This window comes from Galleria mellonella, unplaced genomic scaffold, assembly GCF_026898425.1.
Source record: "Galleria mellonella isolate WM207_F2 unplaced genomic scaffold, CSIRO_AGI_GalMel_v1 utg33, whole genome shotgun sequence".
NCBI classification, from domain to species: Eukaryota; Metazoa; Arthropoda; class Insecta; order Lepidoptera; family Pyralidae; genus Galleria; species Galleria mellonella.
This window is the reverse complement of record NW_026442079.1, coordinates 13,169,834-13,184,559: the sequence shown is the minus strand read 5'-3', so window position 1 is coordinate 13,184,559 and position 14,726 is coordinate 13,169,834. Positions and strand designations below refer to the sequence as shown.

The window sequence follows — 14,726 nt, the reverse complement described above, 5'->3', positions numbered from 1 at the left end:
GACCCTCTCCGATCTATCCAAGCAGATGCAATTTGTACAAAGTCTTTCAATGATAAAATAACTATCAGTGTATACCTGTTTGTATTTTCGGTATTGATGTAGTGTGTCTGTCGCACAATGCTGTCACTGGCAAGTTCAATTTCCTCTCGTAGTCTCCCTGTCTGAAGAACTCCTCGCAGACTTTCAGACTCCACTTCCTGCTGATCTCCCAGGGTCGGCATGGGTTCGATATATCAGCACATTTAAGGGCAATCTGCAGCACCAAGTGTCTGTGCTCGCTCTTCCTCATATCAAGAGTGTTGGTGTCCAAATAATTCTGGAATTAATTATAAAGTTATTTTTAATACATGTTAATAATAACTAAATACTATTGAACGTATCACATCAGATTCATCTAGCTCCAAACTAGGCGGGATATACTACTATACTAGAAAAATAAAATAAAAATAGTATCCATAATCCTATAGTAACAAATAATATTAGCACCATAATAAATTATACTGTTGGGAAAGAGACTTTACTCAGAAGGAAAACAAGTATGGTAATTGAGGTTTTTCTAACAGACTACAGTGAGGGCTTCTTCAAAAATGGGGTAAAGAGGTTTCTTTGGGGTCGGCAACGCGCGCGTTATCCCCCTGGTATTGCTGGCATTTCTAGCCTACGGTAATCGCTTATCATTAGGTGGGTCGTATGCTTGTTTGCCACCTCAGTGGTATAAAAAAAATAGTTTTCGTCCTCCATATAACCAACAGCTACTACGCTTGTCAGGCGGTCAGTCGTGGGCTTTATTACTTTTTTTTTTTTAATAAAACAAATATATTTTAATAAATAAAAGAAAGACAAGCTTGAAAGTAAATAGTCATTGTATTTATATATATATATTTTTCAATTCAAAATTTAATTTTTGTTTGCAAAAACAACAGTCGAGTTTCTTGCCCGTGTTCTAAATTGAAATTGCATTCCGAATTGGGCGGTGGAATCCTAAAACAATACTGTTCATAAATGATTAAAACAAAGTCTATTTGAATTTATATTATTCCAATTAAATTAATTTTCATTAAATACAGGTAAGTAACGTGCGAAACTACAACCACATCGTCTGAAAAAGTATGCCGAATCCGATTTCTAAACACGATTTTCTGGCGTGACATTCGAAAGCGAGGATTCTGGCGAGAAAGTTTAATAACTGTGTGAAGTGAAACTAATTTTCTTTAACGTTAGCGCACATGAAATATTGTCATATTTGAACATTTTCACCAATGGGACATTTTGTGCAAAACTCGAAGCAGCACTACGACAGTAAAATAACATGTGTGGAGTACAAGCCACATATATTATTTATAGTTTTTATATTATTATTTACCAAATTCGAAAATGACACGCATCTCTATTGTTCCCTTTTGGCTTCCCTTCACTGCCCTAGTCTTCTAAGTTCCTTTCGACAACATACATATATTTCCAATTGCTGGTTTCCTTTGTCGCCTACAACATTTATGGTGGCTTACTATCTTGACTCTTTGCTGACCAGGAATTACATCATGGTTGAAATCTTTGGAATTGAACTAAAATTGTGATTAAAACTTAAATACAGAGAAAAGTAATTTTTTGGTCATGAACGCTTTGTAATCCAAACGGTATTTTCGGTCGTGGTAGGAGAACATACCTATACGCCAGTGCAATGACCAACCGGTCCACAACGTTTGGATATGAAAAGACGAGTTAACTCGTCAGCGGTCAGCAAAGTGTTAACTGGGGGTAGAAGGTATTGTTAATAATGAAGTTCACGATTCCGTTGCTAGCAATATACTCTATCAGGTCGACCTCCACGCGGTTATCATCGTCATGATTATATCAGCCGTTATCTGTCTATTGCTGCACACAGGTCTACCTCATAGTCTACCATAAGGAACCTCTCTTCCCTATCGATTGTCAGTTCCTCGAGCTATGTGACGAGCCCATTGCTACTTCAGTTTGCTTGGTCTTCGGACTATGTAGGCCACCTTGGTTCTTTAACGCGGTTACTTCTTAATGAATTCACCAAGATGGGCTAACTGATTTGTTTGCATCGTCACTTATCACGCTTCACTGGTGCTCCGGCAGCGTTTACCGATAGCGCAGGCGGGGTTATCACACCATCATCATCCACCAAAAAAAAATCTTAGGCTTCAGAACTGATAACGCAGAGTGATGTCAGTAGCTTCAATGTATAGTATGTAATGTCCATGGTACAGTTTATGTTATTGGTGTATTTATGATTATTTTCCAGTGAACCCTGGCCCCTGAAAAGGCACTTTAGTTTCAGACTCTTTGAAATCTTGCTTGGATCATGGGCTGTGCATCGGACAATTATACAGTGGGCACAGTCCCTGTGGTTCCCCTATAAATACTCCTATGGCAACGGTTCTTAGTAGTTTCTATTACGTGATCTATTTGGGCACCTCTGTCCCATTCGTGTTTGTGGCTGTACTTCGGTTTAAAGGGTAGGATACGGCAGTGAAATTACAAGGTATATATAAAATCATAACACATTAGTCCTTAAGAACTGCAACGTATTAATTATATCAGTAGCCTCTGTTATGTCCATGGTACCGTTCACGTCTATAGGCGACGGTTACCACTTTCCATTAGGTGGACCTTCAGATGATTTGCCATTCTAAGTTGCTTAAAAAAAGGTGAGACGTTGGTTACTGTTCCATTCTATTGAAAAAAAAAAAAAATTGAATTCAGAAATGTCTCGATTAGTACGTTTTTCGTTTAAAAAGGTAAGACGGTCCCTTTTACAATGCGCTCAGTAAATTTGATAAACTACTTGGACTATTTCCTTTGCAAAGTAGTTGTGTAACATTAGGACACTCGGAGATATTTTAATCTCAGATAACTTCATTTTTTGACTGAGTACGTATTGTGACATGCGGTATTTACGTATGTCAGTATATTTAAAATGTTATAATGATAATGCATTAACTGTTGATGGCATTGTTGACATAATTTGTGTTCCCTAAGAATCATCCAATAATAATAAATTAACCTTAGATAAATGGGGGAAAGGGATTATTAGTAATGAGGTCTAACCGACCTATTCCCAGCAATACACCCTATCAGATCGATCTCCAAGCGGTTGCCTTGAAAACCTGGGCGAAAACAATGGGATAACTGTTCTGCTTTATACCTCACCTATCATCCCTCACTGGTGCCCCGCCAGCGTATACTGATAGCGCAGGCGGGGTTACCATACCAGTATGTAATGGATAATTAAAAAAAAAACATCTCAAAGAAGAAGATAAAATTGTATTATCTCCATAGACATTGTAAATAATGTGTTCCCTGCCTAACTAGTACCAATATTGTTCCAAAAAGAACAAAAAAGTAAACAATCATTCGACTTTGGAAAATTAACAGCCAATTCTTTTCTGTGTGAGCTTGTCACTTATATTAAATAATAAGTGTACAAAGACGCAGATCTCTTCAACAAGCATGACGAACGGCTCTCAAGAACACAGCGACAAGGCGACAAAACAAACACAGTTGACAAAGCAAGCGGCGTTTATATTTGGAGCGAGTTCAGGTAATTTTAGCTGAATTGTAGGCGAACAGATATACTCACATCGACACGGCCGCTCAATGCATACGCACGGTTATTTTTATTATAAGATACACGATTGAAATCTATTTTCGACTGTTTACAGAGTTAATATAATTATATTACAAATGCATTTTATTATTACATTGACCCCCTGACACGTTCGATTCTAATATGAAATGCTCGGTGAAATATGCATGTAGCTTACGACCGAAAAAAAGGAGACAAATGCCTCTGACTATCCCATTAGTGATTACTGTTATTTAATATTTATTTATTTATAGATTACAAAGATCCATTCTTGTTAGTAACAATTGATTTAAACTATATTAGTAGAAAAAAAAATACAAAATTCATCTTATGGCCCCTATAATAATTTTGACCCACAATGAGAGGATCGGGCTATCGTATTTATTACATAATGCCCTCAGAATGCTGTTACTGCTGCCACGCAGTCGGTATAAAAGAGATGCGATCCGTTTGCGTCTGATGGCATAGAAGTCATCTGTCCATGCCGCTGCAAACATTGTGGATGCACTACAAAAACGTGGCAGCCGCAACAACACCCTGAAAACATTATTGTATTGAACACGCAGAGTTCATGAGTTCAGAGAGCATGAGTATATTTTTACTATTATAATTATAGCTCTACACCGTTGCCCGTATGCAAAAGCTTCAAGTTACTCAGCGAGTTATGGAAAGGGCTATTGATTGGAGCTTCTTTGCGTTATAGAATCCGAAATGAGGATATCCGCAAAAGAACTAAAGTGTCCGACATAGTCCGAAGAACAAGTGCGTTGAAGTAGCAAGGGCTAGTCACATAGCTCGAAACCATTAAAGTATAGGGGAAAAATAGTTCTTAAGTGGTAGCTTCGCACAGGCATACGTAGTATAGGATGATCCCACTAGATGGAGCGTTCTCCCACAGACTGCAATTCATTTAAGATTGTCAGATCTCAAATGCATTGTACTAACTCTCTGTTAGTGAATACAGGTGGCTCAGGACCGTTCCTTATGGTAGTCTATGTGGGAGGCCTATGTTCACCAGTGGACAGATAACTGCTTATTTGATGACGATGATGATTGTAATTATATTTGGAACGACTGTGTTTAGGTTCGTTATGTGATTAAATTTAAAATTAGAATATCCTTAAAACTAAATATTGTTTGGAGGTTAATGAGCTACAGAACTGGAAGAGTGGACAATCTAGTAGAAGTAGGAGGAAGTGGTGGAATGATTCTCGAGTGGCGATCTCGTGTAAGCAAACGAAGTGTATGATACCCTGAACATGTTGAAGGAACCCAGCGGGTATACGTTTCTCATGAAAATCTGTGGGCGAGGGCTATGTTCGACGTTGGCAAATTAATAGTTGAAGTAATGACGTCTCTTAATAGCGGTAGTACATTCTAATAATATAATAATACGAAGAGTCTGGCTCGCCTTATTCAAATACTCAGCACAATACGTACTTAATCGTAGTGATATTTGAAAAGCCCGACTTGACCTATTAAAATACTCAATACAATAGGCACATACTTAATTGTTGTTTATTCTATAAGAGGAATAGTGTATTATACATTTTCATGCGCTATTCTCCGCTAATGTTTATAACATGTGAAAGCGTGTTGGTTTGTTATCTCTTGGCGTTTTAATGGCTCCACCAATAGTCATTAAATTTACTGTACACGTACTATATGAGATGAAGAAGGATACAGGCTACATATTACCCCGATCAATCAATATTATCCCAGTAATACGGACAAAGTCACGAGTACAAGCTAGTTTATTGACAAAACACCAATAAATACGATCACTCACAGACAGAGCCCCGTTGACAAACAACGAAAATTAAACTTAATGATATTTAAATAGGGATTTAATTTAAACATCAATAGGATGATCTCCATCAAGTGCAATTCCTGTCCAACTTCGGTGGAACCCTTCAAACTGTGCTTTCAACTTCCGAGTCCCCAAGTAGATCCGATGGCCTCGAAATATAGAAGGAGGCATTTTACAGAATACTTTCGTACATACTTGGGCACGTCAACTTTTCTAAAGACACGAAATCAAAAAAGTTCGCCGAAATTAGAAATCGCACTTGATGGTAATCACTCGGCGAAATTGTTTTCAAGTTCAATACGAGTATCAACAAGTTGTCTATAACGGTCAATACGTCCGTCCAGTCACGGCCACGATTAGCTGTACGGGATACAGGAACCTATTATGTATTGGGCAGATTTCATTCGAACGCGACTCCCGAAAAGGATGCTCTCTTTGTCAGTCCGTTTGTATTTTTCTCTTTTGTTATATGATCACATTGCCGATTCTAAGCCCATATTGACAATTACTTTTGTCATTGATATGGTTCACTTCCTTGTTTTCATTTTATCGCCAAGTAGTCCCATCGATTTCGTCCGCGTGACCCATATATCGTTAGTAATATTACGAGTACGTTTGTTGACGCGTTAAAGCGGCAAATCGCAACAAATAAGCAAACTCAATTTCAAATTTATAATTGAGGATTCGGAATCGACTTTGATAATTCTTCTTGCCATGGATACGGCTTACTCTCGTATCGACGTCACATTTAATTTTGTGACGACTGAAGCTGCCGTTATACTCTGTCGGGCTAAAAAAAAAATATTTGAAATTGGAACGCGAATTCGTCGGTCCGATTCTAATTTCAAATATTTCCAATCTAATATATTCACGAATCGTCACGTCGTTCATAGATAGATAGGTTTTGTTTTTTTAAGTAATAATATAAAATCTTTAATCCATCCAAGGTCATCCTTAAAAGGCCTGAACAGATCTTCATACATTGTAGCTAAGAACCGTTTAGATCACGTTAGTTCTCAAACAAGAAAAATGTGTCATAATTGATCCATTCGTTTAAGAGTTACGATGTCATAGACAGAGACGTCAAATTTATAACACCACTCTTTGCGTTTGGGGGTTAAATTTAGTTTTAGACTTAGGTGCAAAAAAAAAAAAAAAATTGGATAGACTGTGTAACTTTGTAAAGTGCGCCTGAATGCCTTATGAATAAGACAGCAACGTGAAAGCTGGCGGGCTGTTTAACATTCATAGTGGCCGCGCAAATGTACGTAGCTCAATTAAAAGTTTTGTACTTATAGTACACGAGTACCCACGTATATTATCGTCGTAACAAACTACGTTCCACTTAACGCCCACTGCTGGGCTCTAGTCTCGTCCCATAAAAGAATATTACGATCCTACGCAGTATTATACTCACTATGTATATCTTTTAAATTTCTCCGTCTATTCAAATATAAATAATAGCATAGAATGGACCACCCATTCCTTTCCCGTGGGTGTTGTTAGAGGTGATTAACGAAATTTAATGGTCGAGGAATGGGCAGCAACATCCCTCTTAAAACATTACCAAAGCGTAACTGCGGTTGTCAACCTGTCTACCAAACGTGGCAACTACTGGCACTTTATAGGGGAAGCTTATTTTTCAGCAATTGACAATTAACGGCTGATATGATATGGCTGCTCAAAAAAAGGAATTTTATGGTTTACATATGTGAGTTCATTTATTCCATTATTTTATTTATTTATTTATGGCAACAAACAGTCATTCACAAAATAATTAACAACAATATATATTACAGTTTTAGAACAATAGACCTAACAGTGACAATAACAGTATTTTAAAAACATAGAGATAACTATTTATGAAGTCCCATGGAAACACGCATGAAATTTAGCAACAAAATCCAAGGTACTAATATATATATATATATATGTATATATATAAGTATTAAAGATGAAGAAAAAGAAAGAAGAAGCGTCGATTTAATTTTAACATACAAGTTTTTGAGTTAATTTACTTTTAAAAATATGAACAGATTCTTATATATTATAACTTCTAATTGTTTAAAAAGATATGCATGTATGGGTATTGTTAGAGTCCTCACTTCATTCCGAGTGATACTGGTTACAAATTTAAAACTAGTTCTTGAATTTTTAAATTGTCGCGCAAAATGGACGTCGTTCATTTCTCCCTTGGATTTCTCTTTTCCATACAAATTTTAAGTCACAATTGTAAAATAAAGACAGCGAGCTACATTGTGTGCAACAGTGCGACAGGAGAGATTGGGGGGAAAGGGATTGTTAGTAATGGGTCTAATTTCCTCATCACTAGTAATACACCTAATCAGGTCGACCTCCACGCGGTTCCCCCTCGAAACTATCATGGTTAATTTTGCTATTAATAATGCTTCACGATGGGTTAACTGACCTGCTTCATCTCCTCACCTATCATTCTTCACTGGTGCCCTGCCGGTGTATACCGATAGCGCAGGCGGGGTTACCGTTCCATTATCATCCATTAAAAAAAAACGAGATCCGTTCCATGTTTATTGATGTCTTTCAACCCCGTTCAATATTTTTAGAGTACCAGATGGAGAGGGAGACTTTGTACGAAAGTCGATTGCGTGGGTACCTCTGTCCCATTCGTGTTTCAACCGTGAAGCAGTTGTGTTTGCATAGCTGTGTTTCGATTTGAAGGGTGGGATATGGCGTGAATTTACTGGGTACAGAGGAATAACACCTGAGTCCTCAGGAATGGCAACGCATGGGGGTATCATGGGCGAAACAGTATACTCTGTTATGTCCATGGTACTGCTCATGTCTATAGGCGACGGTTACCACTTTCCATCAGGTGGGCCGTCAGCTTGTTTGCCATTGTAAGTTGTATAAAAAAAAAAGAAGAAAAAAAAACCATAAAAAAATGTTAGACAAATTAATTGTAATAAAGGAGAAACGATAACATTTTTTATTGACTGAGAGTTGACACAAAATAAACTCAGTATCTACTATTTATTTATTTATAGCAAGGCAACAGATTATAAATTAATACATTAATAAAATAAATATTACATAAAACAGCATTAAATTTGCACTCCAATAATTGCTCTGCATAACATTCGATATTATATACATTGAAAGAATGACGGCTATAAATTTAATGTAACAAATTGGCAGCCTTAATGTAATATTGCAAGGATTGTTGGAAAATATCAAAGTCCTTGCATGCATTGTTATATTTTCTGCATATGCGGATAATTGGATTGTGTGTACTATGATTATTAGACGGACGGACGGACGTTTATTTCTGGCATTTTTTTTACCTCAGCCATCATAGACAAATTAGTTGGGATTATGTATTTTATACATGAAACAGCTTTTTACAAATCTGCATATGACAGTATAGGATTTGTATGGATTAAATGTGTGGGTGGAAATGTAACAACTAAATTGTTTCTATGTATTACAATGACAAAGAAAAACTAAAACAATTTTTTTTTATGTAATTTAGAATGGCAAACAAGCTGACGGCCCACCTGATAGAAAGTGGTAACCGTCGCCTACAGACATGAGCAGTACCCTGGACGTAATAGAGTACACTGTTTTGCCCATGATACCCCCTATGCGTTGCCATTCCTGAGGACTCAGGTGTTATTCCTCTGTATCTTGTAAATTCACTGCCATATCCCACCCTTCAAACCGAAACACAGCCATGCAAACACAACTGCTTCACGGTAGAAATATGAATAGGACAGAGGTGCCCAAGCAAACGACTTATGTACAGTCTCCCTCTTGTAAATGTATGCTTGCAATGTAGAATCTCGAAAAATATTTGATTAATTTTAAAAATTCTTTCCTTTAAAGAATATTACTCTCTGATAATGAAGCTGTAATATTAAAAAAAAAAAAGTTAGAGATCCACCGGCGCGAAGTTGGAACGGATGGCAAGTCGTATACACATCGAGGCTGAATAAGTATATACTGTGCCGCTTCTGATCCCCAGGATATCATAAAACTCTAGTAGGGGAACAAAGTACAAATACACAATACACCAATACGAGAGAAGGGAAACTGTGAATAAAACTCAATACCAAGCCTTAAGGCCGGCGTGGAACGAGCCACGGATCCGTAGAGGGGTGTCACCCCGGGAAACGTTAAAATAAACGGGCACAACCTTGGAACTCCTGCCCACCTCCACGGAGGGTGAACAACAACATAACGGGAACCAACAATCTAACGAGAAAAACAAAATTTTTACGACTACGTAATATAAATAATCTTTATTTAAAAAAATAAATAAAAAAAAAACACTTCATTTTTGATGAGGTATTTTTTTTAATGTCGTCAAAATTGATCGAACGCACCCCATACCGATAATTGCGATGCTTTTTTATGGGTGATAATGAAATAGTAACCCCACCCACGCTATAAGTATACACTGGCGGGGTACCAGTGAAGGATGATAGATGAAGATGAAATAGGACAGTTGGCCTATCCTGACAAATTCAACTAGAATTAGCCACGGTGGTTTCCAGGGGGAACCACGTAGAGGTCGACTTGACAGGGTATACTGCTAGTAATGGGGCTATTTGACCCCATTACTAGCAATCTCTTACCCTCTCGATAATTGAGATGCAGTCACGAATTCTGTCGAATCAGATCAGATCCCAATTTAAGGGTAATTTTTCAATCAAACATTTAAGATTTCTGAACGCAGGGCACACTCTGAAAGAGATGAAATCGTGTCACGACGTACGGTTTTTCTCAATATTTTCTAACCAGGTCAAGCGAGACAGTAAAGCTAAATTTTATTAAAATAAATATTTAACATAGGCAGCTACTGCGTGTTCAAATAAATCAAAACGACAGGAGAAAATTAATTAAAACCATTGGTTTCCGATTTCACAAATTTAATTAGGTAACTTGAAAAGCTTACACTCACTAGGTCTATAATCAGGCCTCCGTCTGCTACTGTCTATTTATATTGTACATGTTACAGGAAAACTGTGTAGATCAGGTATTCTATATAATACCTAGGCAATGTATAAAAATTTATAAATTTTTTTTTACAACACAGGGGGCAAACGAGCATGCGGTTCACCTGATGGTAAGTGACTACCGCCGCCCATGTTCACCCACAACACCAGCGGCATTGCAGGTGTGCTGCCGGCCTTTTAAAAAGGAATATACTCTTTTCTTGAAGGTTATGTTGTCGTATCGGTTCGGAAATACTGCTGCTGGAAGTTGATTCCAAAGAATGGTTGTGCGTGGAAGAAAGTGTCTTGAAAAACGCACGGTGGAAGACCGCCACTCGTCCAAATGATTGGGATGAAACTTTAGTTTGTAACGGGTTGTACGGTGGTGAAAATCAGCAGCAGGTATCAATCCGAACAATTCCTCAGAACACTGCCCATGATAAATTCGGTAGAAGATGCACAGAGATGTTGCATCTCTGTGCATCTTCTTTTTCAGTGGGTCAAGTTGGACAGTTGTTCTTTATAAATTTTACCTGGGCATACAAAGCCCAGGGATTGGGAGTACTTTTGACCCACCGGAAATCTATAAAGTAACCCCTATAAAAACTAAAACAGGTTACAAACCTATTTTAACTATTAGAGTGTTCTATCTCCTTCTTCCAAGTTGGGAATTTAGCGCAAATAAAAGAGACAAAACAGTTCAATAGACAGAACAGGAGAACGTCTCATACGTTTGAAGTTATTATGAATAAGAGGGTATATGAAAAGCTATTAAAAATTGTTCGGGTAGGTCACATGCATTGTTATATAAAGTATTTACAGGAAATATCAAATTGTTTTTGACCAACAGTTACAGAATTATAAAGCTTCAATAACCAGAAATCACGATGTGAAAATTTTTCGGCTGTTTCTGCATTTTTTATTTCTCCCAACGGTTGTTCGTAACGCTGATTGTCAATAATGAACGGTATCCCTTCCCCGCTCTCGTTTTTTACACACATTACCTTATTCGGCATTGTATAGAATACCTTACACTGGTAAAAGATTTCTTCAATCAAGAAAAGCGATTTTCTCGGAATTTCAATGTAATATAAGCTTATCTCAAGTATATATACAATATACCAAAAATATATTATTTTAAACCAATCAGTCTCGTTTTCTCATTTAATTTTCAAGATGTAGAATCAATTTATTTAAATTGAAGTTTGTTATCTTTTAATTGAACTTAATATGATATTTTAAGGACAAAACAAAAAATACACTAACTGAGGAAAAATGTATGAAATCAGGAATAATATATATATATATATATATATATATATATATATATATATATATATATATTCTTTATTGCACTAAAACATACAGTAACAACAATAAGTTAATAACAATTTTAGCAAACGCGAACTTATCTCTAAATGAGATTTCTTCCAGTCAACCTAACACAGTGGCATAGGAAGTAGTGAGTGGGCAGTAGTAGTGCAAGACAGAAATTAAAATAAATATTTACATAAATTATATATCATATCATATTTTATATTAGGAACAATTAAATCATATAAAGATATTTTACGGTTTAGACTTCACTCTGTATATGTTAATTAAGTATAACTGTATTTAATTCTAATGGTATAATATGCTTTACATTATTATTTTTTTATTTATTTATAATTTTGCCATTTCAGTCGTTAACTGTCCACTGCTGAACATAAGCCTTCCCCATAAGGGAAGTTACGCCAGTAGTTGCCACCCTTTAGATATGTTTTAATAGGAACGCTGCAGCCTATCTCAATACTATTAAGTTCCCTTAGTCAACTCTTACGACATCCACGGGAAAGGAAGGGGTGGCCTATTCTATGCTGGGACCACACGGCTATATATAATATTAATAGGATTAGATTAGCACTTACAAAATTAAGCATAATCGATTACACAGATATTGCTTAGGAATAATTTTACAAGATATTTAAAAAATTACCTCTATTACCTCTTTCAAGAAAAGGTTGAAATCACATTTTCTTTCCCTTGAGTTATAATTTTTTATTTTTCTAATTTAACTGTCATATCTTAAAATCATTAAACTAAATTTCTAATGTAAGTAGTATATTAATTTACTTTAACATTTATTATATAAGTAGGTAGGTATTTATATTTATTTATAGTGTATGTATTTATGTAATATTTTATTATATATTTTAATATTTTATTTAACTGTATATTTGTTTACGTATTAATAGTTGTAGCACTTCAGCTGCCCGCTAACGAAATGCTTTCTCACTGTATTGGGTTGACTGGAAGAGATCTCTGTCAGAGATAAGTCCACCCTTGCTCACAACATTTATAAATACATTATTTTACATGTAACTTACAAGTGCAATAAAGAATATATATAAAAATAGTACCAAATATACTGTGTACACGCTCTTAGATGTTAACGACGTATTAAATGACAAGCCGTAACCCGCGCCTTTACACGCGTTAATTAGGATGAAAAGTGTCGTATTTGATATTGTTGCTGTGATCCAAAATGATCGTGTATCAAGTTTAAAATAACCTTACAAAATTTTATATTCCAAGTATTATTATTTTTTCACACAGTCTTCTAACTACTTAAGCAGTAAATTCCAGTACCTTTTTGAAACTCGTGATCGTAACCTTCGTTCCAGTAATACCCTTCAAGTTTCTATACCCTCTTACCGTACTGGTATCGCTTCAAATTTTTTTTTTCTTACATTCTTCACGACTCTGGAACGCGCTTCCTGATGCCATTAAGAGACAACCAACTAAATCGTCTTTCAAAAAAAAAAATGCTCATTTTTTACTTTGTCTGAGCAGTAAGTACTTTATATTATTTTCAATTTTATGTCAAATATAGTATATGTTATATATTTGTTATTTAGATATATTTATTCGTTTATATATGTAATTTTAGTATGTATGTATATCAATAATTACTAGTACCGCATTCGAGTATTCTGACACTTCCCTAAGGTTGACTGGGAGAGAATGCTTTTAGCATTAAGTTCGCCATGTACATATATTTGTATTAATAAATAGAAAATAAATAAATCCTTCACTGGTGCCCCGACAGTGTATACAGTTAGTGCGGGCGGAGATGCAGAAAAAAACAGCCGCTTTACGGCTTAAACATAGCGTTTTAAACATGAGTTCACCCTCCTTCAGTTGACTCTTATATAATATAGTTAACTAACAAACAATCACGTGGACGTGCCCATCTTCACACCTAACAGCGACTTTCATTTCATGACGTAACGGCCGCCATTATGCAATCCAATGAATATGTTTTCTAGAATTAATTCATAATATTTATTATTGTCACGCGTCTCTGTGTGTGTGTGTGTGGCGAATGGTATTTATAAACGCGTAGAAATGTCTCTGCTGTAGTGCCAAATAGTGTTGTGCCTTATTTCACACTGTTTCATCGCCTGTTTATATTTTTTTTAATGGATGTTAATGGAATGGTCACTCTGTCTGCGCTAACGGTATACGCTGGCGGAGCACCAGTTAGGGTTAATAGTTGAGAATGAAAAGGCAGGTCAGTTAGGCCATCGTGAAGAATTCATTTGAAATTGGAACACGATGGTTTCAAGGGGAACCGCGGGAAGGTTTTTTTAATGGATGATAATGAAATAGCAACCCCGCCTGCGCTAACGGTATACGCTGGCGGAGCACCAGTGAATGATGATAGGTGAGGATGAAAAAGCAGGTCAGTTAGCCCACCGTGATGAATACACTTGGAATTCAGCACGATAGTTTCTAGGGAGGACCACGTGGAGGTCCACCTGACAGTCCCTTTCCCCTCTGAGAAAGTTGACCTGACTTGTATTGCTAGGAATGCGGCTACTAATCCCCATTATTAACAATACCATTTCCTTTTCCCCCCACCTATTTCTCCATATTTAGAAATAATAGGGTCATCATCCTCGTGCCTCCAATCAAACTGTTTATAATTACTCCTCTCCATCCAAAGGTTGCCTGGAAGAGATCGCTCTCAGCGATAAGGCCGCCCATTGTTTTCTCATTGTGATTATTTCTTGTAATTGTTTATATTTATAATAAGTTAACTATTGTAATCTTTTGGAGGTAACAATAAAGAGTATCTATCTATCTATCCTTATATATTATAAGGGCAAAAGAATCCAATGTTCAGAATGGGATCAAAATAATAATGAACGGTTTAGAATTGTTCAAAGCTACCGAGTGAGATATGTAAACATGTATCGAATTGTGGACTTCCTAATGTAAAATGTTACATCTTATTTATTTATTTAACACTTTATTGCACCAATATTATAATACTTGTTGAAGAATT

General features: G+C 36.3%; 1 protein-coding gene across 2 annotated transcripts in view; it reads right to left on the bottom strand.

The window, feature by feature from the left end:
• LOC113520474 (dual specificity calcium/calmodulin-dependent 3',5'-cyclic nucleotide phosphodiesterase 1C-like) overlaps positions 1–14,726 on the bottom strand; it is a 224,248-nt gene that overhangs the window by 14,323 nt on the left and 195,199 nt on the right. For both annotated transcript variants that reach the window (XM_052896730.1, XM_052896729.1), the window contains exon 8: positions 76–316. In XM_052896730.1, the coding sequence (XP_052752690.1) occupies positions 76–316 (241 nt within the window). The remainder of the gene's footprint in view (positions 1–75; positions 317–14,726) is intronic.